Raw genomic sequence first — 27,799 nt, 5'->3', positions numbered from 1 at the left:
AAATGGTACCCAAAAAATCTTCAAGTCGTTGCTCAAAGCATAAGCCTTTACACAGCCATATGCCAAAAAGTAAAAAAGTTATAGCTCTCAGAATATTGGTATAGAAAAACTATCATAAAAAAAAACCCATTTATACTGTGAGATAGAAGTAAAATATATAAAATAAACTATATAACTTTGGCAGTGCTGTAATCGTACCGAACCGCAGAATAAATCCGTCCTTTCACTAATACCGCATGGTGAACCACGCAAAACAAAAAGAACTATTCCTGTACTGCTGTCTATTTCTTCATTCTGCTTCCTAAAAATCGGCATAAGGCTTGTCTGACATTTATCCTGCGCTTTCCACTGAGCACTTACGTCAGAGATTCCATGTAAATCCCAAAAACCACAATTCAGACAAAATCCCCTATGGAAACCACTCACTATAATGAGGCAGATGGAGTTAGTTTGGACTTCATCTGGTCTCTGTTTTGGCCCAGCAATGTCCAATTTTTTAGATATCTTATTAGGGCACAAATATGGACGATCAAAGTTCTGTGTATGCCTAAAAAGATGGACACAAGTGAAACAGATGCCAAGGGGGTGGTTCCACTGGGGGTTTTGTCTGAATCACATTTTTGGGGCATTTACATGGAAACTCCGATGTAAGTGCTCAGCGCAGTACACAAGAATGTGATACCAACCTTAGATTGAAGGTGATCAAAAAATGTTCTGTAACCCGAAATAACCAATAAATCTCCTAACTTACCCCAACAAAACCAACCCCACTCAGGTCTGTCACTGGAAATATAGGGCAAAATGGTAGAATGAAGATTCTGGAAAAGTGATATGGCTCCTAACCCCAAATACAATGAAATCTGTGGTCCCAAATCTAAATGTCTCCTTCCTTCTAAGCCCCACTGTGCCTAAACTGCATTAAGCAGCGATGTGTGTGGCATTATTGTAGCGGGAGAGCACATTTAACATTTTACTGTATTGGTACTTTTGGCAGTGTGGGCGGGTGCAAAGTCCTGCTGGAAAATGAAAATTCTATCTCCAAAATCCTTGTCGGCAGAAGGAAGCATGAAGTGCCTTAAAATTTCCTAGTAGATAGCTGTGCTAACTTCATTCTTGTTAAAACACAGTGGACCTACACCAGCAGATGACATGGCTCCCCGAACCATCACTGATTGTGGAAACTTCATACTAGACTCAAGCAGCTTGGATTGTGGCCTCTCCACTCTTCCTCCAGACTCTGAGACCTTGATTTCCAAATGAAATGCAAAATTTCCTTTTATCTAAAAACAACACCTTGCACCTCTGAGCAACAGTCAAGTAATTATTTTTCTCCTTGGCCACGTAAGACGCTTCTGGCATTGTCTATTGGTCATGATTGGCTTGACACAAGGATTGCAACAGTTGTAGCCCATGTCCTGAATATGTCTGTGTGTGGTGGCTCTTGAAGCATGGTCTCCAGCAGCAGTCCACTCCTTGTGAATCTCCCCCAATTTTTTTTAATGGCCTTTTCTTACCAATCCTATCAAGGCTGTGGTTATCTCGGTTGTTTGTGCACCTTTTTATATCACACATTTTCCTTCCACTTAACTCTCCATTAATATGGTTAGATACGGCACTCTGTGAACAGCCAGCTTACTTAGCAATGACCTTTTGTGGCTTACCCTCCTTGTGGAGTATGTCAATGACTTCCTTCAGGACATCTGTCAAGTCAGCAATCTTCCTCATGATTGTGTAGCCTACTGAACCGGACTTAGGGACCATTTTCTAATTTTCTGAGATAATGACTTTTGGGTTTTCATTGGCTGTAAGCCATAATCATCAATATTAACAGAAATAAACACTTGAAATAGATCACACTGTAATGACTCTATATAATATATGTGTTTCCCTTTTTGTATTGAATTACTGAAATAAATTAAATTTTTGATGATATTCTAATTCATTGAGATGCACTTGTATTTTTAATTCTCTAAAACAGCATGGTGTGGATGCTACAAAATAATCACTATAGTCATAGATAAATTAATTGAGATTGTAATTTCTACAATGGGGTACCTTTGGCAGTTTTTCTGTGGCACTTTAGGGGCACCGCAAATGTTGCCCGCATACTGTTCTAGCAAAATCTGTGCTCTAAAAGCCAAGTAGCGCTCATTCCTGCTCAGCCCTGCCGTGTGGCCAAACAGTAGTTTCTGAGGACATATCACCGCATTCAGCAGAAATTGCACAATCAATTGTGGTCTATTTTCCCCTTTCCTTTAACCTCTTTATAACTGACAAATTTGCAGCTAATAAATATGCAGTAATTACATTTTTACCACTAAAATATTATCATTCCACATACCAATGTTTAAAAATTCTGTGAGGCACCTCTAGGTTCAAAATCCTCACGACAGCCCTAGATGAATACTGTAAGCAGTGAAGTTTCCAATATGGGGTCACTTGTGGGGTTCCTGCATTTTTTGTACCTGACTCTGTAAATGCATCACAATGTACAAATTTGCATTGCAAAAATCAGTTTGCTTTGCTGACATGTGGCCTACCATTCAAGCTTGACCATTTATGGGGTATCACTGTGTTAGGGAGAAATTGCATAACAAACTAGGGGGGGCAATTTTGTCCTATTATCCATTGTCAAAATTAGAAATTTGAGTCTGAAATTACATTTTAGCAAAAAAAAAAAAAAAACGTAACTATCATTTTCACATCCACATTTTAAATAGTTCTGGGAAGTACCTATTTGTCCAAAATGCTCAACATACCCCTACATAAATTCCTTGACGGGCCTAGTTTCCAAAATGGGGTCACTTGTGGGGGGTTTCTAGGTAAATGCGTGGTGACCGCACTGGGCTGGTGCGCGATTAGGTAAATTATAGTATCGTCGTTACTACTTCCAGACCTACTAGGTTATCCAGCTTAGTGTTCCTGGTCTGTCTTGACTGGGTTTGAGGAGTTAACTTAGTTCACTTTTTTGTTGTTATAAAAATCTTCAATCTATTGTCTTCAGTAAAACATATCCGACAGGTTTGGTGTTGGGCTGTTTTCGGCTTCGCTGTATCCTGGGGAAGCTCACCCCAATATATACGATCTACCCACACTGTATGTGCATAAGCTAGTTGATTTCAGGTTCATTTCACAATTCTATGAAAAATAAAATAGTCCAAAAAATCTTACTTACCTTGGTGGGTCACTTGATATATTGGCTTCTGATCAGCACAGGAAAACAGAGTGATGTGTGAATGCTGCTCAAATGTTTTACAGCTCACATAATCCATTTTTAGGTGTTAGATCCAATAGAACTTTCTTTTAAGATGCATCAAAGAAATTTAATATGTAGTCTTTGTTCCCTCAATTGGAAGTTTTGCAAAATAAAAGATAAATTTGTCTAACATACTCTTTTGTATCCTTGAACTGCATGAAAGCAAAGCAGCTTAGATTATGCCATATATACAGATAGTAGTCTACAGTAGTAACCAGTAAGGAACAAGAAACTATCTGGAACAATATGATACACGTAATAAAGAGGAATTGTCATTAAGCTTTGCTACCTTATGTAAGAGCATCATAGCAAAAGAGTATGTCTACTCCCAGGTTAACCATTTAGTTATTGTAATATACACAATACATATTTTAAAATTCAAATGTATGCCTGAGCAGAGCGCTCCCACCACTTCTCCCCTCATTCATTGGGTGATCAGCAGCCTAATAAGACTATAAGATTATTGTTAGGAACACTCCTACATGAAAATCTTGTAGTGTAAATGGACCATAAGGTTCATCTTTTCCTTTTTTTTTTATAAGGTACTCTAGGGAAAAAGTAGATCTCTGCGTAAGCCACCCCAAAATACTCTTACCCCACATTTGGACAGCTATAGTACCATGATGGTGGCAGTGTCCTTGGGGCTGCATAAGTGCTGCAAGATTTTATTGATGGTGCAACATTTCATTGATGGTATCATGAATTCAAAGATGTACTACTCTATAATGAAGAAAAGATGCTACCATCACTCTGTGCCCTTGGTAGACGTGCACTTTTATAAATGCCATAAATGCCTAGGGGAATTCTGATGGAGAAGGTAAGTATCACTCTCCATCTAGTATCCAGGCTCTAAAAGATGTTGCAATATGTGGCCAACTCGTTCATCCCATGTCTAGAAGACTTGGTGGCCGTACAAAAATACTAGATATATTAGTTTTTAATGTGGGACGTATTCATTTATGCATCATCTATTTAAGATTGTGTAATTAAATCTCTTAGGCTACTTTCACACTTGCGTTGGACGGCTCCTGTAGCATTGCGTTGTGTGACGGATGCAACAGATACGTTGCATATAGTGGTACAACGGATGCTACGGATCGTACAAAGCAACGGAAAGCTTTTTTTTTTTATATTCTTTAGTTTTACCGGCAGCAGACTATTGTGAACGATCAGCTGATCGCTCTCAATAGCCTGCTGCTGGGCGCTCAGCTGAGCGCTCTCACATGTCGGCGGTCGGGCACTCAGCGGAGCGCTCTCACATTCCGGCGGCCGGGCACTCAGTGGAGCGCTCTTACATACCGGTGGCCGGGCACTCAGCTGAGCACTCTCACGTGCCGGCGGCCGGGCACTCAGCTGAGCGCTCTCTCATGCCGGCGGCTGGGCGCTCAGCTGAGCGCTCTCACATGCCGGCGGCCGGGCGCTCAGCTGATCGTTTGGCCGCCGAGAATGTGTGCGGGGGGAGGAGTGCGGAACATGGCACTGAGGACAGGTGAGTGTGCGTGTGTGTGTGTGTACATACATGCGGAGTGGAGTGCGGGAGGGGGCGGAGCCAAGTGGGGAAGTGTCGGGCTCCCTGCACACGTAGCGAGGGTAAATATCGGCAAAGCACTTTGCTTGGTTACCTGATATTTACCTTGGTTACGGGTGCAGGGAGCCAGAGAGAGCATGCGCAGTGAAATCTTACGGATTGCGCTGCTCAAAAAAATGTTACATGCTGCGTTCCTCCCGCCCGGCGCAGTATCAAATTAACGACGCTGCGTCGTCCAGCGGATGCAATGCTGACACTTTCGTTACAGTGCGTCGTCCATACAAGTCTATGGAGAATAGCGCAGTGCGTTAACGGACTGCGCTATTCTCCATAGTGTTGGACTGCGCTGAATGCAAGTGTGAAAGTACCCTTAGCCTTGCTTTCATGTTTATAAGTTAAAAAAATGCTCAGTTTTTTCAAAATGTTAGAAATTGTTCTTGTATTCAGTAAGATATTGATTAAAATCTACTTTTTAAAGGCGGTGTACTCACCATTTATGCTGAGCACTATGTGTATGTGTATAATATATACAGATATACATACACACATATACCATATATAACTTTGTATATACACAACTAAAGAGAGGTTACTGATTAATAGACTGGATTACTACGAAGAAAACATGTACTAAATGAAGTAAACAGTTGGTTACAGATTTGCTGAGAAATTCAGTCAGGTTATTTTACAACCTTGTTTCAATCCTCTTACAAATCACAGGACAAATAGTACAAAGTCCTAATACAAGGCTTCAATTGTCGGACCAAAGGCCAGTTAAAGAGATTGCAGACACGATGTATTGAGCCATCCTCATAAGAAGCAGTAAGAAGGGTCGAATCGTTACTTGGCCCCGTCTCTTCTATAGACACCACCATGGGACACATTATATCAGTGTTGGTCAAGGAGCTGCCTATTACATACATATTTGGAGGGATTTTTCTACCTGTTGCCTTGCTGCTGCTCAGCCTCATTTCATATCTCAGGATAAAACTTGAGGAAGGTAAGTAACTGTGAAACTTTGTAATGGTCAAAAACAGAAATGATCGGTCAGGTGCACACTTTTAGCTTGTATAAGTTTCATTATGAGGGATGTTATAAAGTCAATCTCTCACCTAGATAATTTTAGGAAAGCAGCATGGAATAATGATAAACCCCCTGATCTAAACAATGTGACTCGTATCTCATTATTGCGGTTTATTATCCATCTCTACTTGTATACTTGATATATGATTTTTGTGTATGGTGAAGTTTTAACTTGTGATTTGAATTTAGCAAAAGATTTGTATCTGCCTATTGAGCGCATTTTTGTGTAGAAATAGGGGACTAACTATAGAGGGTCTGAGGTCTTTCTGTTAGTATGTTGACATAAGTATGAATATCGGAGTTAGGGACCCTGTTACACATTTTGTATTGGGTCCCTGTGGCTTAAAGTTACACATCCATGTAGATGCTAATAACTAATAAAATGTACATTTTTATTTACAAAATCATATTTAGGTTATTGAGCTTGTCTCTGCTTCAAGGGAACCAATCATCAAAATTTTCGGATATAACCTAAAGCCAGTGCTATACTGTCACCATCAGGCTGATTCTATAAACACGTGTAGTGGTCAGCTCAGATGTTTAGGTTTTGAAATCCAAGAAAGTAAAGTCTATAAAATCATCAGCTTGTTCAGTGACAGCAGCTGAAGATCAGATAATATCTGGGGGGGGGGGTATTCAGAGTTATCCCCTCCCTCTGTTATAATTAGCATAAATATTATACCATCGATTTAAATTTTGACTTGCAGGACCTGTGCTGAGGCCATACCCATGTGACCAGAAGGGGTGGGGCCTAAGCCAACAAAGCTGATACCAGGAAGCAACAGTTTTCTGTTGGCTTAGGCCCCACCTCTTCAGGTCACATGGGTATGACCTCAGCACAGGTCCTGCAAGTCAAAATTTAAATCGATGGTATAATATTTATGCTAATTATAACAGAGGGAGGGGATAACTCTGAATACCCCCCCCCACCCCAGATATTATCTGATCTTCAGCTGCTGTCACTAAACAAGCTGATGATTTTATAGACTTTACTTTCTTGGATTTCAAAACCTATACATCCAAGCTGACCACTACAGGTATGTATAGAATCAGCCTGATAGTGCCAGTATAGCACTGGCTTTAGGTTATATAGGAAAATCATGGTGATTGGTTCCATTTAAAGGGGTTGTGCAATCCGGGAAGCAAAGTTTACGGTTCATCTATGTGACTGCAGAATTGTGACAACATGTAATGTGTACATTGTTAGACACGTTTACAGAATGCAGCAAAAAAAAAAAGTTAAAGACGTTGGCATTTGTTCGTAGGGTCAAAAACTGGTGACAGGTTCCCTGTAAGGACAGTCATATATATATATAAATATAAATATATATATAAATAAATATATATATATGTGTATATATATATATATATATATATATATATATGGAGCATGCATGTGTATGGCTGGTTGGGAGAAAAGTGGTTTGACAGCTTAAAAAGGTTGTACCAAGTTTGGAAAGTTCCCCTAAGCAATAGTGTAGAGAGGTTCATTTCCAGATCACTTGGGGTCTCCTCCTTTGATCCTGAAAACGTGGCTCTAGAGAACCCCCCTGAATGTACTGGAGTAGGAGGATCTTGTAGACCTTCGCTTCACTCATTGTTACTGGAACTGCCAGAGATAGCCGAGTGCTGCGTTCGACAGGTCTTTGACACTCCCATAAGAATGAATAGAGCAAAAGTGTGCATGCTCAATCCCCACTCTCGACGACGGGTTTTCAGAGCTCCATTTTCAGAATTGGGGGGAAGGGTTTGAGCAATCACACCACCAGCAAATGGGAAGTTGGTTCCCACTTGTCACAACCGTATATGTGGCATTGAATAGCAGAATATAAAAAAAATGTTCAACCAGTAAAGAAACTTGCTAAGGCCATGTTCACTAGTTCAGTATTTGGTAAGTATTTTACAATATTTGTAGCCAAAATCAGGAGTAGAACAGAGGAAAAGTATAATAGACACACGAGCACCACGTCTGTGTTATCACCCACTCCTGGTTTTGGCATATTAATACGAGGTTAAAAACTCACCAAATACTCACCACGTGCATGTGGCCTTAGACTGCATGAAAACTGCCTAATTACCTAATGGAGAAGAAAAATGAGATGATATAGTGCGCTGTGAATGAAGCTTAGTATTTCTGGTTCTCCTATAAGCTCTTCGTCAATAGTTGCTGACCTTAATCAAATCGCATTGTACACAAAGACGACGCCATTTGCAGTGGGACTTTGCTGGACAACAATCTATATTTATAATCAGGCTCTTTTGCGCTTCAACCACAATCTGTAATTACACTCTCATTATCACGATCCAAGTAGTCCACGTCAAATTAAGCCGACTGGAGGTTGATATATATTGATCATCCTTTTCAACTTTCAGAAAAAAATAAAGTGTCTGCTTAAATAAAAGAGGAATAAAAAGAAATTTAAAAAGGTTGCCTCCCTTCAGAAATTCTGGTTTCACTGGTTCAGTTTGTTATAAAAAAAAAAATCGAATTGCAATATACTCACCGTCACAGGGTCCACCACTGAGTCTATGCTCTTAAGGCCCTGTTACACGCAACGACGTATCTAACGATATATCGCCGGGGTCACGGATTCCGTGACGCACATCCGGCATCGTTAGTGACGTCGTTGCGTGTGACAGCAAGGAGCGACCGTTAACGATGGAAAATACTCACCAAATCGTCCATCGTTGACACGTCGTTCCTTTTAAAAAAATCGTTGATGTTGAGCACGCAGGTTGTTCGTCGTTCCCGAGGCAGCACGCATCGCTATATGTGACACCTCGGGAATGACGAACTACAGCTTACCTGCGGCCGCCGGCAATGCAGAATGAAGGAGGTGGGCGGAATGTTACGTCCTGCTCATCTCCGCTCCTCCGCTTCTATTGGGCGGCCGCTTAGTAACGCGCTGTGACACCGCACGAACCGCCCCCCTTAGAAAGGAGGCAGTTCGCCGGCAACAGCGACATCGCTAGGCAGGTAAGTACGTGTGATGACTTTTAACGATGTTGTGCACCACGGGCAGCGATTTGCCCGTGACGCACAAACAACTGGGGCGGGTATGCTCGCAAGCGATATTGCTAGTGATATCGCTGCATGTAACGGGGCCTTAAGTGTCTCATATTGACATTATAATATAAACTTCTTCTCTTTACTTTTTCAGTTATATTTGCCTACAACAGTTTTTTTCCCTTAGATCCCTACTCAGAGGCATCTTACCTAGTCATATGAGATCTCCTGCCTTGCACTAAGATGGGCAACACCACAAATTACGTGTCTTCAAATGGAGTCTCTGGTTTGGCTTCTTGTCTTAAGTCATGTGGCAAGGCTCGTTAAAGTGTCAATATTTAAGGATAGATACTTCCAATACCTAGTGCCAGAGATAAAGACTCTTCTTTCACCATTTTTATATTTCCAGAGGAGGATTGCATGGCCAATAAGTCTCCTTACGTCGGCTTTGCCCTCTCCACAAGGAAAACCGTTCCCCTTTAGATTCCCAGTCAGAGACCTCTCAACTAGCCAAATCAGATCTCCTGATTTGCACTATGGAGGAACAGCACCCCACTATTTCCATATTTAAACTCACAGTGGAGCATTACATGGCCTATAAGTCTCCTTACGGCAGCTTGACACTTTTCACAAGAAGAAACTTTCCTCCTTAGGTTACATGGTAGAGTCATGGGAAGAAAATATATAAAAAAAAAAACCTGTCAGCTCATCAGTTACATTGTATTTCTCATGAAATAACAATTCTGCAGTCACTTTTCTCTCTTAATCTTCCTGGACATTTATGAAGACATTGATGACTGGGTGTTACTATTTCCCTTGTCAAATTAGCATACCCCTACATAGTTTGCTAGTGTCCAATCCTCACTGACTGTCGTATTTAAATATACTGGTAATCCTTGGAATATTTAATTGGTAATACCCAGTTGCCAATTGTTATATATATTGATTTGTACTGTACTTTTAGCTCCACAGTTAAAATGATTATGTGCTTTACAAAAATATAAGTCAAGTCAGTAATTAAGCAAAGCCATAAGTGGCATACTTGTAGTATCGGGGACCAGATTAATTCAGACATTCAATGTTCCCACAGGAGTGCTATCCCTGATTTCAGCACTACAATGGGATTACGCTATTTAGAATTTCATATGCAATTTTCAGTTCTACTTTCTGTTAAGCTAGATTTAGAGAAGCAAAACAGTCAGTTTTTCATTCTGAAATATTAAACAGACAATTTTTCATTCATATCATCATCCCTATGCCATTTCTATGTGCTTTTTTATATATATATATATATATATATATATATACAGTACAGACCAAAAGTTTGGACACACCTTCTCATCAAATTGAAAGCATACTGAACCAGCATGGCTACCACAGAATCTTGCAGTGGCATGCTATTCCATCCGGTTTGCGTTTAGTTGTACCATCATTTATTTTTCAACAGGACAATGACCCCAAACACACCTCCAGGCTGTGTAAGGGCTATTTGACTAAGAAGGAGAGTGACGGGGTGCTACGCCAGATGACCTAGCTTCCACAGTCACCAGACCTGAACCCAATCGAGATGGTTTGGGGTGAGCTGGACTGCAGAGTGAAGGCTAAAGGGCCAATAAGTGCTAAGCATCTCTGGGAACGCCTTCAAGACTGTTGGAAGACCATTTCCGATGACTACCTCTTGAAGCTCAACAAGAGAATGTCAAAAGTATGCAAAGTAGTAATGAAAGCAAAAGGTGGCTACTTTGAAGAACCTAGAATATAAGACATATTTTCAGTTGTTTCACACTTTAAGTATTTCATTCCACATGTTTTAATTCATAGTTTTGATGCCTTCAATGTGAATCTACAATTTTCAGAGTCATGAAAATAAAGAAAACTCTTTGAATGAGAAGGTGTGTCCAAACTTTTGGCCTGTACTGTATCTAATGTCTTTTTATTCGGCACCACTGGAGATTGCTGGGGACCACAGTGTTTGGGCCGGCAGCTGACAAAATGCTGGCTGACGACCCTTTAATTGCACCTAATACTACGAGCATGCAAATGCAGCATTCAATACTGAATGCTGGAGTGTATGCAATGAAGAATTATGTCCTGATGCTGGCCAGTGTCAGGACGAACTTTCCAAAAAAAGAGATCGGCAGCACTCTGCGGTGTAACTGGATTATAATTTTGCTTCATGCAGACAGGTGGGACAACACAGGGGAGGGGAGGGAGGAGAGCACGTAGTACGACGGTACTGTTTCGCACCTCCAGGGGTGCTTTCACGGGTCCACCTGAACCGGACCTGTGGACCCGTGAAAGCACCCCTATAGGTGTGAAATGGTACCGTCATCCTACGTGCTCTACTCCCTCCCCTCCCCTGTGTTGTCCCACCTGTCTGCATGAAGCAAAATTATAATCCAGTTACACCGCAGAGTGCTGCCGATCTCTTTTTTTGGATGGACTTTCTGTATCTTGGCAATAGCACCTCGGGTACGATCAGTTTTCCTCTAGCCGGGTTGACCAGGTGAAGACCCAGAAGGCGCATAGGATCCTGCTGCAGGACTGAAAAAGTGTATTTGGCTCCCCCATATGGGATGGATTTGATTCAGAAGACGCCGCAGATACCTTGTATATGGTAAGCAGTGCTCAGCATATTTTTCCTTCTACTTGCGTTACGTCAGGAGTCAGGACGAACTTTGTAGGCGAAATTAGCATGCTTTGCTATCCAGTCTCACCAATGAAGTGGCAGTCCACAGTTTGTCCTCTGAAGAATTTGCCCCAAGTATCTCCTGTGATCCCCAAGCATATTCTGTGATGTATATGCCCCCAGTGTGTCCTGTGATGTACAGCGGGTGAAATCAGTATTAAACAAGTCACACATTTTCAAAATAAATATATTTCTAAAGGTGCTATTGACATGAATTTCTCACCAGATGTCGGTAATAACCCATCTAATCCACACTGGCAAAGAAGTCAAACCATAGGTGTCCATAAATGTAGTAATTTGTAATAATGAGAAAAGACACAGGGAAAAAGTATTGAATGCACGTGCTGAAATTTATTTAATACTTTGTACAAAAGCCTTTATTGGTGATGACAGCTTCAACACACCTTCTGTATAAAGAAGCTAGTCACATGCATCGCTCAAGTATGTGATTTGAGACCATTCTTCCACCAGCGATATATACGGGGGTGGCAGGAGGGGCATTTTAGGCGGCGATCCAAGGTGTCTCACTGGCGGCTGAATATTGTCACCCCCATTGTAAGAGTCAGCTGTTCTCCAAGTCGGCTCAGAGAAGTTGCAGTGCACCAGTTCCCAGTAATCAATTGTATTCACGTCTTTCTGAGGTTTTGGTGATCAGAGCTTCAATTGACGCTTGTACAATTGAAGCCCTGATCACGGAAACCTCTGCGTCAGGGCGATGTCAGCAGCATAACCAGTTCAACTGATTACACTTTTGAAGTCACTCACTAGCACCACAGAGACACACACAGCATTGGTGGCAAGTGCTCCAGTGGCGCTGAAGACACTGAAGATTTAGTGTAACTGGCAAAAGGGTTATTAGAGGACATAGTTTCGGGAGCAAGGTGGCATGAGTGCACACACATAAGTAGGAGTGAGGAGAAGATGTGTGCTGATACAAAATAAGGGGGAGGGGGGATTTGATGACAGTTTGGGTAGTGAGAGGGGATGGGTGCAGACATTATGTTGAGCGAAGGGAGGATGTATGAGTACACAGATAGGGGAGGTGAGGGGGAATGGGTACTAACTCAGTATGGTGAGCGAGGGTGGATGGGACATGGTATGGGGAGTAAGGGAGGAATGTATGCAGACACATTATGGGGAGAGGGGGGGATATGTGTGGACACAGTATGGGGAGCAAGGGGGAATGTATGCAGATATAGTATTGGGGAACGAGGGGGATGGGATGGGTGCCGACACCATATAGTGAGCGAGGGGGGGAGAAATTTGAGGACACAGTATGAGAAGCGAGGGGTAGAGTATGATTAAACAGTTTGCAAGCGGGTGATGGATGTGGACACAGTATGGGAACCAGGGGTTGCATGTATGAGGAAGCAGTATGAGGGGGGGCACATACATGTACACAGTATGGAGAACGAAAGATGGGTCCAGACATAGTATGGGAAGCGATCAGGAAGGGAGAAATATGAGGACACAGGTCGTTATTCTAACATTCTTAGAATAAGGACCTAGAGTACAAAACGCATCCTCTCTACTGCAATATGGATCGTGATTTTAAACTGGAATATTTCTAATGGATTGAATAAAATTGATTATTTTATTAATTTCTGCATTCGGATGCTGGATACCTTTTTTCCTTGGATGTTTGTGGAAGGGTACTATGTATTTGGTATGAAGCTGGATGAGACTAGCTGGCCAGTGACCCCATGTATGGAATTTGTTTACATGTGGTCATGTGACTGCTCACTCGCACCAGCAATACTGGACAATCATGACAGTGTGTGTATTGCATGCTGCCTTGATTCAGAAGTATGCAGTCATATAGTGAATACAGACTTTGTTCTCAAACATGGTCAACCCTATAAACATTTCTAAATGGGCCGTAAGGAATGATTCTTTTGGTTGGGTTACTGAACAACTATAAGGAATAATAATATTCATGAATATAGTCTAAGACAGGATCCTTGTATCTTGTTCACAACTTATCTCAGTATAAGCTCAGATAGGGGGAGACTTTGTGTGGCTTCAATGAAAGATTTCTATGTACATCTGGATACTTATTAGTATACTAGAAGGTGGCCCGATTCTACGCATCGGGTATTCTAGAATTTACGTATTGTGCAGTTCATGTATGATTTTTGTTATATATATATATGTTGTGTGTAGTTACCAAGTGTTTGTGTAGGCGCTGTACATGTTCTGGGTGTTGTCTGGGTGTGACGGGGGTGAGAGCGGTGTTGTATGTGTGTTGCGTTGTTTGTGGAGCGCTGTGTGTCTGTAGCGTTGTGTGTTGCGCGGTTTGTGTGTGTGTGGTGTGTTTTGGGGGGAGGTATGTTTTGTGCAATGTGTGTGTTGTGCGGTATGTGCGTATATTTGTGTGTGCCGCGGTGTTTGTGTGTTGGGTGTTGTGTGTGTGCAGCGTTGTCTGTGTGTGTAGGTGTCTGTGTAGGGCAGTTGTTTGTGGTTCCCAGTGTGTGTGTGTGTGTGTGGTGTGTTGTGCACTTCCCATCGTGCTCCATCCGCCATGCTGCGCACTCCCAAACGTGCACCATCCGCCATGCTGCGCACTCCCAAACGTGCACCATCCGCCATGCTGCGCACTCCCAAACGTGCTCCATCCTCCAGGCTGCGCACTCCCAAACGTGCTCCATCCGCCATGCTTCGCACTCCCAAACGTGCTCCATCCGCCATGCTGCGCACTCCCAAACGTGCTCCATCCGCCATGCTGCGCACTCCCAAACGTGCTCCATCCGCCATGCTGCGCACTCCCAAACGTGCTCCATCCGCCATGCTGCGCACTCCCAAACGTGCTCCATCCGCCATGCTGCGCACTCCCAAACGTGCTCCATCCGCCATGCTGCACACTCCCAAACGTGCTCCATCCGCCATGCTGCGCACTCCCAAACGTGCTCCATCCGCCATGCTGCGCACTCCCAAACGTGCTCCATCCGCCATGCTGCGCACTCCCAAACGTGCTCCATCCGCCATGCTGCGCACTCCCAAACGTGCTCCATCCGCCATGCTGCGCACTCCCAAACGTGCTCCATCCGCCATGCTGCGCACTCCCAAACGTGCTCCATCCGCCATGCTGCGCACTCCCAAACGTGCTCCATCCGCCATGCTGCGCACTCCCAAACGTGCTCCATCCGCCATGCTGCGCACTCCCAAACATGCTCCATTCCCCATGCTGCGCACTCCCAAACGTGCTCCATCCCCCATGCTGCGCACCCCCCATTGTAATCCATCCCCCATGCTGCACCAGCATCAGCCTCTCTACCCGCAGCATCAGCCTTCTGTCCCCAGCATCAGCCCCTCTCTGTCCCCAGCCTCAGCCCCTCTCTGTCCCCAGCCTCAGCCCCTCTCTGTCCCCAGCCTCAGCCCCTCTCTGTCCCCTCCTCTGGCGACACACACACACACGATCGCATCCACTCACACACACGATCGCATACACTCACACACACCCGATCCCGACACTCACACACACGATCGCATCCACTCACACACACGATCGCATCCACTCACACACACCCGATCCCGACACACACACACCCGATCGCATACACTCACACACACAGACACTGACGATATCGCACATACGCGCTCACAGTCACAACATCCGGAGATACCACATGCTTCTGGCCATGTGATCCTCCGTCAGGTCCTGGAAGGTCACAACAGCACAGTATCGAGGCCGAGAAGCAAGGGATATCGCCGGATGCTGTGAGTGTGTGGATGCGATGTGATGTGTGTGTGAGGTGTGTGTGAGAGTGAGTGTGAGAGTGAGTGTGAGCTGATGTGTGTGTGTGTGTGTGCGTGTGGATCTTCCGCCGCTACAGGACCTCGATGCGCTTGTAACCATGCCAACGTATCCCGTCCCCCGCTCGCACGGGAGCCCACACCACTCCCGTGCGAGCGGGGGATGGGGGATGGGGGGGGGGAGTACAGTACTCACCCCCCTTAACAGCCGTGTCAGTTCAGGGAATGCGCGGGGGGGGGAGTACAGTACTCACCTCCGTGACAGCCCTGTCAGTTCGGGGAATGCGCGGGGGGAGGTGGGCGGGGCCAGAGCTAACGTGCGTTGCGTGAGGGGGGCGGGGCGTGGCGTGGCCGAATTGCCAATGCCTGCAGGGTGCCGGGGCGAGAGGCCAATCTGTGGGGGGGGCGGAGGCTGGGCGAGCGGCTGGCCAATCCGTGTGGGGGCGCAGCCTGGGCGAAAGGCCAATCGGTGTGGGGGGGCGGGGCCATGGCGAGCCCAGCGGCCAATCAGCTTTGTGTCACCGTAAGGACATGTCACGGTGACACTGTCACGGTGACACAATTTTGGAGCATGACAGACAGACAGACAGACAGAATAAGGCAATTATATATATAGATATAGCAATATCTGACCATCAGAAACACACTGGATGACACTTGTTCCACCTGATACAATAAATTGAGTAAAAAGTAATTGCTCTACGATCAGAATATTAAATTACAAATTATTTTTTTCCACAGTTAATGAGGAGCTTGCTCAAATCCGTGCCCCAAGAGATTCTCTGCGGGATTACAACCTTCAGTATGAGCGGTTAAAGTCATCCAAGAGCCAACGTGTCAAGAGGACTTCTTAATCCGGATTTTACTTCATACAGAAGGATAGCGTATATAATGTAAAGCTGCTAACACATCACAAATCACTGGGGAAAAAAAAGAATCTAAAAATGACTGCTCAGAGCAACAAGGGGAAGTAAAAGGTGTTGCCAATTAGGATGCCTTTCCTGGAAAAACTCTGCTCACATGAGACTTGAAAGCTGGATCTGTCTGTAACAGAACACATGGTGATTTTCCTGAGGTTACTGGCGATGCCTGTGGACCAGGACACGCTGAAGTCATTTCAAATCTGCTTCTTTGCTTGTTATGCTGCTAGAAAATTGCACATATATTCCGTTACATAAGGGTATCCATAGCTGTAAGCGAGGAATAAGACAAAGCTATTACAAGCTGCGGCCTCAGTCTAAGGACAGCATCAGGGTTTTTATTTTTAGTAATAGTTACTAGTGATCGTGATGTACTTTTCCAGCCTTCATATGCTAGTAAAGTGGCCCCATGGATTTCATGACACACTTACCTGACTATTTCAGTTCTTACAGTATTATCATAGGATCACTTCACAAGAATGAGAGGAGAAACAATATTCTGGCATGTGAGAGGCATGGACACTATCGTCGGAAATATAAAATGATTATTTTTATACAGTATACAAAAAATTACTGCCAATAGAGTCAGATGGGGACAAAGCACATAGGCAACCTGTACGCTTAAGTTTTTCTGGTATGGAGCACACTGCAAGGATGGGCACACCTTCTTGAGTGACAGTTCAGTCTACAATCATCGATGCGCTTCTGTCCCAAACTGTGCACTCCGGAGGCTACTACATGTGTCAGTTCTATCTCTACAGCATCAGTTGTGCCATGAGACTGAAACTGGTCAGGATTAAGAGCTAACAGTGCACTCTGTCAATTCCAGTCTAGTGCAGTGTTTACAAGCTCAATAGGAAAGAGATTGTAAGCACTGCTCATGTTCAACCATTGCTGAACATGCGTCAATCCCAATGACAATGAGCAGTAAACAAAAATAATAAGATAGTAAACCAAAGATAAGGAAAAAGGAGGCACTGAGAAATAGCAACAGAATTGCAAATTTGGTAATCTATGTAAGGGACTCTTCATGGGTTAGAATTACTGATGTCCTGTTATACAGAATAAGAACGTGATCTATACAGATCTGTTAAGAAGATGCCCATACTATGTTTCATATGTCCTCTGCTGTCCATGTAAACCACCATAAACAGGTAATAGAATTTCTGACAACACAGTATCATATCTGTCATATGATGGATACTGCAGGCACCTGATGAAAATAAAGGGACTTACGAAGAAAAATATTCCAAAACTCCAGAGAAATGTGCACCAAAGCACTTGCATACATGCCTTGCATCATTATATTAGGTGATTTAGACACTTTTTGCTTCTTAGGTGACAGGTGACTTGGACAAGTGGAAAGGGGTAGGGCTTAGCAGGAACCTTAAAGTGTATAGAGATGTTGTACATTTATCATCACACATGAGCTGCTTTGAAAGAGGGCTGTTTTGCTCTAAGTAGCAGTTAACACACGTTTTGAAGTGGAAAAAGTGTTTTGACAACTTGCAGGTGCACAAAAATGTTGTGACTAGTGATGAGCGAATAGTAAAATATTCATGTTCAGATTTCTGGGAAATCTTCAAGAAAAATGCTCAGGTTCCCCATTGACTTGCATTAGGCTCATTATTCCTGACGAATAATTGCATAGTATTAGGTATTTGATATAAATTTTCCAAACATATTTTACTATTCGCTCTTCACTAGTTGTGACTTGTGACATTTTTGTGCCACTTCTGTCAACTTTTTGAAAAGCAGTTGTAACTCAACTGGGATGGGGAAATGGCCGAGCAAACTCAACAAATTCATCATAATTTTCGCCAAATTACACATCAGAGGGACTGGCGCACAATTCATGTGATAGCCAATGGCAGCTAAAATTCAATAACAGCCAAATTAATACCTCTAAGAAGCACACTATCATGAATGGCATTTTGAACCCAATTATAAGACAGAATTAGTAAATTTGCCTCTGTGGCTTATAATGATGGCTCTGTTTGATTTCATTGTGATGACCATTATGTTAGAGGGATATTCCCATATTCAAGAATTTATCCTAATATGTAGTAGGTGTAATAATATTATTATACTTCCAATTAGAAATGTAGTATAGTTCTACTAATTCACTAGGTCACTTACCTCACGTTCAGGGCATTGCAGCACCTTAGCTATCCCTGGTTACGACCACGAGCAACTGACTAAGGGCTCGGTTCTACTTGCGTTTTGTACGGGCGAGTGCCATCCAATAAAACATCGGATTGCTCTCACTCTAGTGTAAAACTATGGGGCAGTGTCCATCTGTGATTGATTTCTCATGCCATAGCGGCATGCGAAATGAATCGCAACATGCTGCGTTTGGCAGCAAGTCTCAGCTCATGCACCCCCATACAACTTTATGGAAGTGTGTGAAACATCGCACTGCACTCGCATGTAATCCGAGTGCAGTCCGATATACACAGAGACAGGCAGTGGAGGAGATGGGAGAAAGTGCTGCTTCCCTCTTCTCCACACCTGTGATGCGACCGCAAGATCGCATCACAGTCGCATGATCCTTGGCTGACGCTCGCAGTAGAGGGTCATTACCATATCCCTTCCTATGCTCTTGCATAAGAAGCTGTACACAAGTGGAACCGTACCCTATCTGTGACTATATGTGTGGTCGTAACCATGGACACCTAAGGTCCTGCAATACCCTAAACAGGAGGTAGGCAACATAGTGAATCAGGACTATGCTATATTTCTATTTGGAGGTATTTGATAATAGTATTATTATTACACCTACTACATATTGGGTTAGCATCTTGAAGATGGGAATTACCCTTTAAGATCTGATGAAATCTGCATTGTAGGCCTTTTTGCAGAAGTAAATAAAGTGAAATGCAAAGCTTTTTCCACATTTGTTTTGAGGGTTGTCTTAACACCTAGACCATCACCAAAAAACTTTTTCCACACTGGGAATCCTCTTACATAACTTTCCTATTTCTTCATACATTAAGGTGCAGATTGAGAGCGAGCACTACCATACTCGGGTGCTCGATACTCATAATGAGCAGTTGGATTGAGCACCTGAGTATAATGGAAGTCAATGGGGGGAACAAAAGCATTTTTCTGTGAAATCTTCAGTAAAAATGCTCGAGTTCCCCCATTGACTTCCATTATACTTGGAGCACAAGTCGAGCCCATCCGAGCATCAACTGCTCATTACAAATACCGAGCATGGTAGTGTTCGCTTATTACTAGTGCAAATAAATAGACCATTGAACTACATAACATCCATATTGTCTAGTAAAGTATACAGCAGGGCTTGGTGCAAGATAAATTGCATGCATTGAAGCAGAGTTGCCAACTTTTAGCAATTATCCTTTTCCAGATCACATATGGACATACACATAATACCATTTATAGTTCTATATTCTTAAAACTTTTACCATCAGTGTAACATTTTCTCTCTAAATATCTGTTTGGTGCGCTGACCATTTTTTTAATATATTTTATACATGTAGAGTGCTTTAGGTTTGATTTTTTTATATAGGGGTGTAAGGGGTTACAAAACCCAATGTTTATCTTGATGATGTGGAAATGTTTGGAAGTTAAGCTATATCTGTTCAATTATTGTAACGCTCAAATGGCTGTGTTTTTTTTTTTACTTAGATTTCCAGAATAAAGTATATGAAGCGAAAAAAATGTAGTGTTATTCAATTAAAAACAATTGATTTGATGTAAACAATTTAACCATTGTACAGAATAAGTACTAATTGGGTACACGGTTACATGAAGGACAATTGTCAATAAATATGGAAAATTTATAGTCTGTTTTAATCACTAGCCGCAGGCCACGCTTGCTCAGATTGATCTCATGGTGTACTGTAGTAAGATGGCGCCATTGGCACTGACCCATCTGCGCATTTGCATCTGCGGGCTCCATTTTCCTGAAGACTGCCAAGAGATCAATGTGCGCAAGTGCCACCCATGGCTAATACAAGCCAGAACAGAGCTGAAGACCCTTCCACCAATACACGAAGAAATTATTAGAGTAAAAAATTCAAAAACAGATTAAAGAACATATATTAAATGGATTTCTTTAACCCAGGTGTCATTTTAATCAGTATGACAGTGCTAATATGGCCCTGTCCGTATTTTAATTAGTAAAATACTGCTGACAGGGTCTCTTTAAAGAGCAGTGTGGAGGTGAGAGACGAAACTCAAAATCCAAGATGGCACCCGCCCCTGTGCTGGCGCCACCCTCTCTACTAAGTACTGGCTGCCTTTCTATGCTGCGGGGCGGGGCTTGACGTCACTCCGGTCACATGACCGGACCACATGGCGCTGCATTACACTGCTGAATGCACGCCCACAGCCTGGTTCCAGCTTACATGGAGGTTACAGAGGATTCCGCCCTCCTTGTTTGTTTGGTGAGCGGTATATTCAACACTCCGGTCAGTAATTATCTATGGTCCTTTTGTATATATATATCTAGGCTCTGGTCACTACTTCATTTACCCCTGATGAAGCCACACATGGTGGCGTAACGCGTGGGGCAGGCGCACCCACACCCCCTCTCTCATTATTTACTCATCTGGTATTGTATTGGCTCTCTTTGATCTGTACCATATTTATGTTAGTCCTATATTTGGTGACCATGTATTGCTGTATACTGTTCTCTGGTACTGTTATTTTTGAGCCTATGTGATTTATTCCATCTGTATTATTCCATGAGGTTTCAGTGGTGATGTGCTAAACTGTTCATGGGTGGATCACCCCTTTGATCTTTCCCAGTTTTAAGTGTTCTTAATAATATTTCTCTGTGTTATTAATAAACTTTTTCACACTTTTTGCATGCAACAAGGGACTCCTCTTGCTTCATTCCATTATTCTGGATTTTCCAGTACATGTTTGGTGTAGTTGTGCCCACTCTTTCCCATGTGTTGTGTTCTATGTTCTAATTATGGGTTGGAGCACACTTCCATAATCTATTTATTTAAGGTGGTGCCGTCCCCATTTGTTTCTTGATCGCCTTTCTATGTTGACACTGTCTGCGCTTAACAGAGGGGCAAAGCCAGGAAAAGGGAGCTGGTGCCAACTTGGAATCTGAATGGATGCACCCAGTGCTTATTAGGGGGGAAAGAAGCAACACAAGAAGTGGGTGTCATCTTTGAAATGAAGGGGACGAAGTCAGCAGGCACTTAACTTAAAAAAGGCGACATCATAAGCAGAGGGAGCAGGTTCCATCTTTGAACCTTTAAATCAGCACTGAGTTAGCCAGTATTTAGTATAAGCAAAAGGGAGCAGGTTCCATCTTTGACTTAGAACAGATGCAGCCAATACTTAGCATAGGGAGCAATCTATCTTGGACTCTGAGGTCCAGAACATCGCCCATAGCCCTCCAACCCCCAGAGGCAGCATCCTTAGCCTCACAACTCAGGGACAACCACCTTAACACTACTAAGCAGGGACAGAGCTCTTAGACCTGCTGCCCATGGACAGTGCCCTTAGCCCTACCATCAAGGGACAGCAATCTTAGCACCACTAAGCAGGGACAGCACACTTAGCCATACTAAGCAGGGATAGTGCCATTAGTCCTATAAGCAGGGACAGTGCTCTTAGCCCTAGAACCCAGGGACAGTGGCCTTAGCCCTATTAAGCAGGGACAGAGCTCTTAGCCCTATAACCCAGGAACAGCGTCCTTAGCCCTACAACCCAGGGCTACAAATGTACTATTTTATTAAGAATAACTTTCATTATTGACTTTTTTGTTGCTTAAACCACGTTTCCTAAACAGATCCAATCTGAACCTAGAACTCTATGTATGTACACAAAGATTCATCTGCCATCTGTATATTCAGAAAGCAGTATGGAAAAAAAAAATTACATCCGAAATCAAACACAAATGGCTTTAATTTACTAGGATTAAGGTTGTAGCTTGTAGTATTGAGTATCATGACAACTGGCAATGTTTACAATGTGTGAATTTCTTCTTTTTATATTGCATAGTTTCCTTAAAGAGAAAGAGGATTTGAACTTTAGTACTTCCTATTGGAAGTAGCAATTCTAAAAGTCAATATTAACCCTTTAACGAGGCAAGAGTGGACATAGGAGTAGACAGGCTGAGGCTGGTGGCATGGCCGTGTAGGACAGTTACCGTTACTGGTATAGCAAGGACTACTGGAGTAGCTGAGGCTAGTGGCACGGCTGTGTTGGACAGGCACAGATTCTGGTGCAGCAAGAGCTACTGAGGTAGTGGAGGTTGGTGGCATGGCTGGGATGGACAGCACAGTCTCTGGTGTATCAAGGACTACCAGGATAGCTGAGGCTGGTGGCATGGCCAGGACGGATAGGCAAAGAAATAGTAGTAGTAGACTGAGAGGCACTTCATGAGAGAGAAGCGCTGGCCCTTTAAGAAAAAGCAGCGTGCACAGGCACCGGGAGGAGGAAGCAAAGAGCACACATGTGGGCGAGTGAGGAGACGCCAGGACACATGGTGAGGGACAGCTGTGGCGGTGAGTCAGCATGCGTCCCTGCAGGAAGGAGAGCGGAGAGTGCAGGGATGCCAGCGCTACAGCAGGTTAACAATCACTGGTGGAGCTCTGCTCTACCCACAATTGTTAGCGGCAGGTCCTGCATGTAATAAACAGCCATCACCTGCCGAGTATGTTGCGTTTTTACATCGTGAGCCTGCTCCATATACACCATGCACTGCACAGGTACGGCAGATGTTGTTAAGGGGTTAAAAGGACTTTAGGGTATTGCTAAGAAGCAATTAAGATCACTGGAGGTTCCAGCGGTTGAACCACAAGCGATCAGCAAGTTAGCACCTATTCTATAGATCTTCCCTTGATCCGGTTTGTGCAAGTCACAATCTGTGATGGCCCCATTTTCACTTTAGGTACTACCACAGCCCGACAAGATCTTCTGAAAATATAATGTATGCCATTCTTATGTAAAATTCTGAGCAGCTATAAAATGTAGGGAGTAAAGATGAGCAAACCCGAGGTTCGGTGCTCGTACCAAACACAGACGTTTAAAAAAAAAAAAAAACACCAAAGTTCAGGTTCGCCATTCAGGCACTTTACATATGAACACCACTCACATGAGCTTTGCTGTGCTAGGGTACACTCAGTGCTCAGTCCAGTGACAGCCGCTTGCAGTGCTTGAATGGGTCGCACTGGTGCACCAAACAAAAACTCTGCCCACCAGTCCCCAGAAGTGATCTGTTTATGCCTGGCTGCATGTGGGCGGAGACCCAAACTGCCCAATTAGTGACTTCCATTGGGGTTCAGGTCCATGTCTCAAACCGAACTTTATCTAAAGTCCAGATGGACCCACCGAACCGAACTTTCACAGGTTCGCGCTTCCCTAGTAAGGAGCTCAAAGTTAAACAATGCATAAGCCTCTTACATTTCTCATATTCCAGCAAAGGAAAAAAAAAAAAAGTTATTTTGACAGTGTCACAGTCTGTAATAAAAAAAAGGTAACAAAATAAGTTGTGACAGATTGATATAGCATAACATTCATTCACTCTCTACTCCTTAAGCTCCTTTTCTTACTAGGCATCCAACATATGTTTCTCCCTTAGATAATTTCCTATCTTTCATAAACAGTACGTTTAGCATTTCCACTTCCACAACATTCTTCTCTATGCACTGTTTGAGTTGGTACTCAGTACTCAGCTAACTCTTCTCAAGTTCCATGTAAGAATGCTGAGTGACCAGAAAAAACAAGAAGCTATACCAAACTATACTGAACATTGGTAGACCACCAGGAGAGGAAAGACATAAGAAAGAAATGGACAGCTCACCCACATCCTAGTTGGGTCCCCCGAAAATGTTATCTAGTGGGCTATTTTCTGTACACCGTCCAACATGTTGGACCATAACTGCAACTCTGCAAGATGAGAGTACATACTACTTTATCTTTCTACCTTCATGACCCTGCAGAAGTAGTTCTACTTTTTAATTTTCAGTACACTATCATCGATATGCAGACAATGCCAAATCTTTCACTTCATTTCCAATCACTTCCTTTCTCAATCTTTAAGCCATCATATCCATCATGTCTTCCCACTAGTGTTAAATAAATATGGAAAGGACTGTGCTTTGTGATCCTTTCCTAATCGTTTCCCATTCCCATAATCTTATCTGCCAACAACAGTTCACCATCGCCCTTCTCTTTAATCACATTGCCGAGAGGATACAATTAATGTCTCTACTATTTACACGTTAGTTAAAAGAAAAGGTTTTGGTACCGTGTTAGCCAGTTGAAAATTGATTGATTGCTCTCAGTGAGAGAAACAAAATTAAAATTTTTGTAGTTGTGATACCTTTTAATGGCTAACTAAAATAAAAATAAAATATGTTATAAAGAAAGCTTTCGAGACATCTCAGGTCTCTTCCTCAGGCATTGTATAACAAAATATCTGAAGAAACACAAATATATACACAAAACAGGGCAGAGCGATGCATAGTAAAAGGACATTTAAAGAAACAAACACTGAGCTTGGAAAGTGAATCCTTAATTAGCTTTGATTAGTGGTGTGAGTTTTATTGTCCCAATATCCATGTAGGATCAGAGGCATTGTGCCCTAGGTCTCTGGAGCTGGCCCCTCAGATTTTGTAATGGGTCATAAATCCTCCTGAGAGGTTGAGTCCTGTGTCCACAGAGTTAAACATTGTGATGAATTTGTATTCCCAGACCTTGCAATGGCTCTGTGATCTGAAGTTGCCTTTTAATATGACAACTTTCATGTGGTTTATGTTGTGTCCTGGAGCACAAAAATATTTGGCCACAGGTAAATGGATTTTTTTGTCTGTAATTGTGTGGCGGTGAGATCTCATCCATGCTCTTAGGGCGGCTTTGCACACTACGACATCGCAGGTGCGATGTCGGTGGGGTCAAATTGAAAGTGACGCACATCCGGCATCGCATGCGATATCGTAGTGTGTAAAGCCTTGATGATACGATTAACGAGCGCAAAAGTGTCGTAATCGTATCATCGTTGCAACGTCTGCGTAATCCATAATTACGCTGACGCGACGGTTGGATGTTGTTCCTCGTTCCTGCGCCAGCACACATCGCTGTGTGTGAAGCCGCAGGAGCGAGGAACATCTCCTACCGGCGTCACTGCGGCTTCCGTAGGATATGCGGAAGGAAGGAGCTGGGCAGGATGTTTACATCCTGCTCATCTTCGCCCCTCCGCCGCTATTGGCCGCCTGCCGTGTGACGTCGCTATGACGCCGCACGACCCGCCCCCTTAGGAAGGAGGCGGGTCGCCGGCCAGAGCGACGGTCGCAGGGCGGGTGAGTGCGTGTGAAGCTGGCGTAGCGATACTTTTCGCTACGCCAGCTATCACACGATATCGTACTTGCGACGGGGGCGGGCACTATCGCGTGCGACATCGCAGCATCGGCCTGCGATGTCGCAACGTGCAAAGCCTGCCTTAGTCTCTGTCCTGTTTCTCCAACATAGAGACCCCCAATAGGACATATAGTGCACAGGATTAAGTACACCACGTTGGAAGAGGAGCATGTGAATGTCCCAGGAATCTTATAGTCCTTCTGTGTGTTAGGGATCTGTATCCGGTCTTTGGTCTCTACATGAGCGCAGGTTTTGCAGCTCTTTACATTGCAAGGATAAGTTCCTCTTGGTGTGTCTGAGGGCATAGAACTTCGGATCATGATGCTCCTTAAATTAGGAGGTTGCCTGTAGCACAGCAATCGAGGATCTTTGAATATTGTTTTTAACCGGTCATCCTTGTGTAGAATGTGGTGAAGTTTCTTGGCTGCACTTCTCAGTACCTCAAGCTGTGGGTTGTAGGTCACCACCAGAGGTACTCGACTATTTTCCTCTTTTTGTTTGTATTGAAGCAGTTCACTTCTAGGGGTCCTTGTGGCTCTAATGATCTGATCATCAATAGAGGTGGGGTGGTAGCCTTGGCTTAAAAATGTCTTTTTATGATGGGTTAAGTGTTCATCCCTGTCTGCTGGCCTGGAACAGATACGATTATATCCGAGGGCCTGGTTGTAGACAATGGATTTTTTAATGTGTTTGTGATGGATCCCATTAGCTTCAAGAAACATTTTTCTATATGCTACCCAAGATTCATAAACCAGGTAACCCAGGGAGGCCGATCATCTCAAGGGTGGGAACGCTCACTGAAAAAATCTCTGGGTAGGTAGAAAATGTCCTTAAGCCACTGGTAAGGAAGACTGCCAGCTATATACAGGACACCACTGACCTTTTAAAAAAAGCTATCTACAATAAGTCCTCTACCCGAGAGTACCATCTTAGCCACCATGGATGTGGAATCCTTATACTCTAACATCCCAGATGAAGATGGACTAACCGCCTGCCAAATGTTTCTTGAAGCTAATGGGATCCCTTCTGAGTCTGTATTAAGATTCACCAGATTCATCCTCACACAACTTTTTCTCTTTTGGCGAGGAGCTATATCTACAAAGCACAGGAAATGCTATGGGAAGCAAAATGGCACCACAGTATGCCAACCTTTTCATGTCTAAACTGGAAAATGACTTTTTAGCATCCTGCAACCTCAAACCATTGGCCTATTTCCGTTTCATCGATGACATCTTAATTATCTGGACCGAATCTGAGCAAGAGCTTCTAAAATTCAATGAAAAATTCAATGCATTTCATCCAACCATAAACTTGACATTGGACCACTCAAAAACAGAAATCAACTTCTTAGATACCACCATAAAAATTCAAAATGGCTCAATCCAGACATCAGTGTATCGGAAAGCCAATTGACCGTCCCATATACCTCAGATGGGACAGTTTCCATCCCAAACACATTAAAAAGTCTATTGTCTACAGCCAGGCCCTCAGATATAATTGTATCTGTTCCAGGCCAGCAGACAGGGATGAACACTTAACCCATCTTAAAAAGACATTTTTAAACCAAGGCTACCACCCCACCTCCATTGATAATCAGATCATTAGAGCCACAAGGACCCCTAGAAGTGACCTGCTTCAATACAAACAAAAAGAGGAAAATAGTCGAGTACCTCTGGTGGTGACCTACAACCCACAGCTTGAGGTACTGAGAAGTACGGCCAAGAAACTTCACCACATTCTACACAAGGATGACCGGTTAAAAACCATATTCAAAGATCCTCCATTGCTGTGCTACAGGCAACCTCCTAATTTTAGGAGCATCATGATCCGAAGTTCTATGCCTTCAGACACACCAAGAGGAACTTATCCTTGCAATGTAAAGAGCTGCAAAACCTGGGCTCATGTAGAGACCAAAGACCTGATACAGATCCCTAACACACAGAAGGACTATAAGATTCCTGGGACATTCACATGCTCCTCTTCCAACGTGGTATACTTAATCCTGTGCACTATATGTCCTATTGGGGGCCTCTATGTTGGAGAAACAGGACAGAGACTAAGAGCATGGATGAGATCTCACCGCCACACAATTACAGACAAAAAAATCCATTTACCTGTGGCCAAATATTTCTGTACTCCAGGACACAACATAAACCACATGAAAGTTGTCATATTAAAAGGCAACTTCAGATCACAGAGCCATCGCAGGGTC

General features: G+C 43.4%; 1 protein-coding gene across 1 annotated transcript; it reads left to right on the top strand.

The window, feature by feature from the left end:
* Positions 1-5,657: 5,657 nt before the first annotated feature.
* SMLR1 (small leucine rich protein 1) lies at positions 5,658-18,878 on the top strand. Its single transcript, XM_075338273.1, has 2 exons — positions 5,658-5,784; positions 16,058-18,878. Exons 1-2 carry the CDS (start codon positions 5,658-5,660, stop codon positions 16,168-16,170), a joined length of 240 nt encoding a protein of 79 aa, XP_075194388.1. The 3' UTR covers positions 16,171-18,878.
* Positions 18,879-27,799: the final 8,921 nt, after the last annotated feature.

Source organism: Anomaloglossus baeobatrachus, chromosome 3, assembly GCF_048569485.1.
Source record: "Anomaloglossus baeobatrachus isolate aAnoBae1 chromosome 3, aAnoBae1.hap1, whole genome shotgun sequence".
In the NCBI taxonomy this organism is placed as follows: Eukaryota; Metazoa; Chordata; class Amphibia; order Anura; family Aromobatidae; genus Anomaloglossus; species Anomaloglossus baeobatrachus.
Note: the sequence above shows the minus strand (reverse complement) of the source record. Positions and strands in the feature narration are given on the sequence as shown.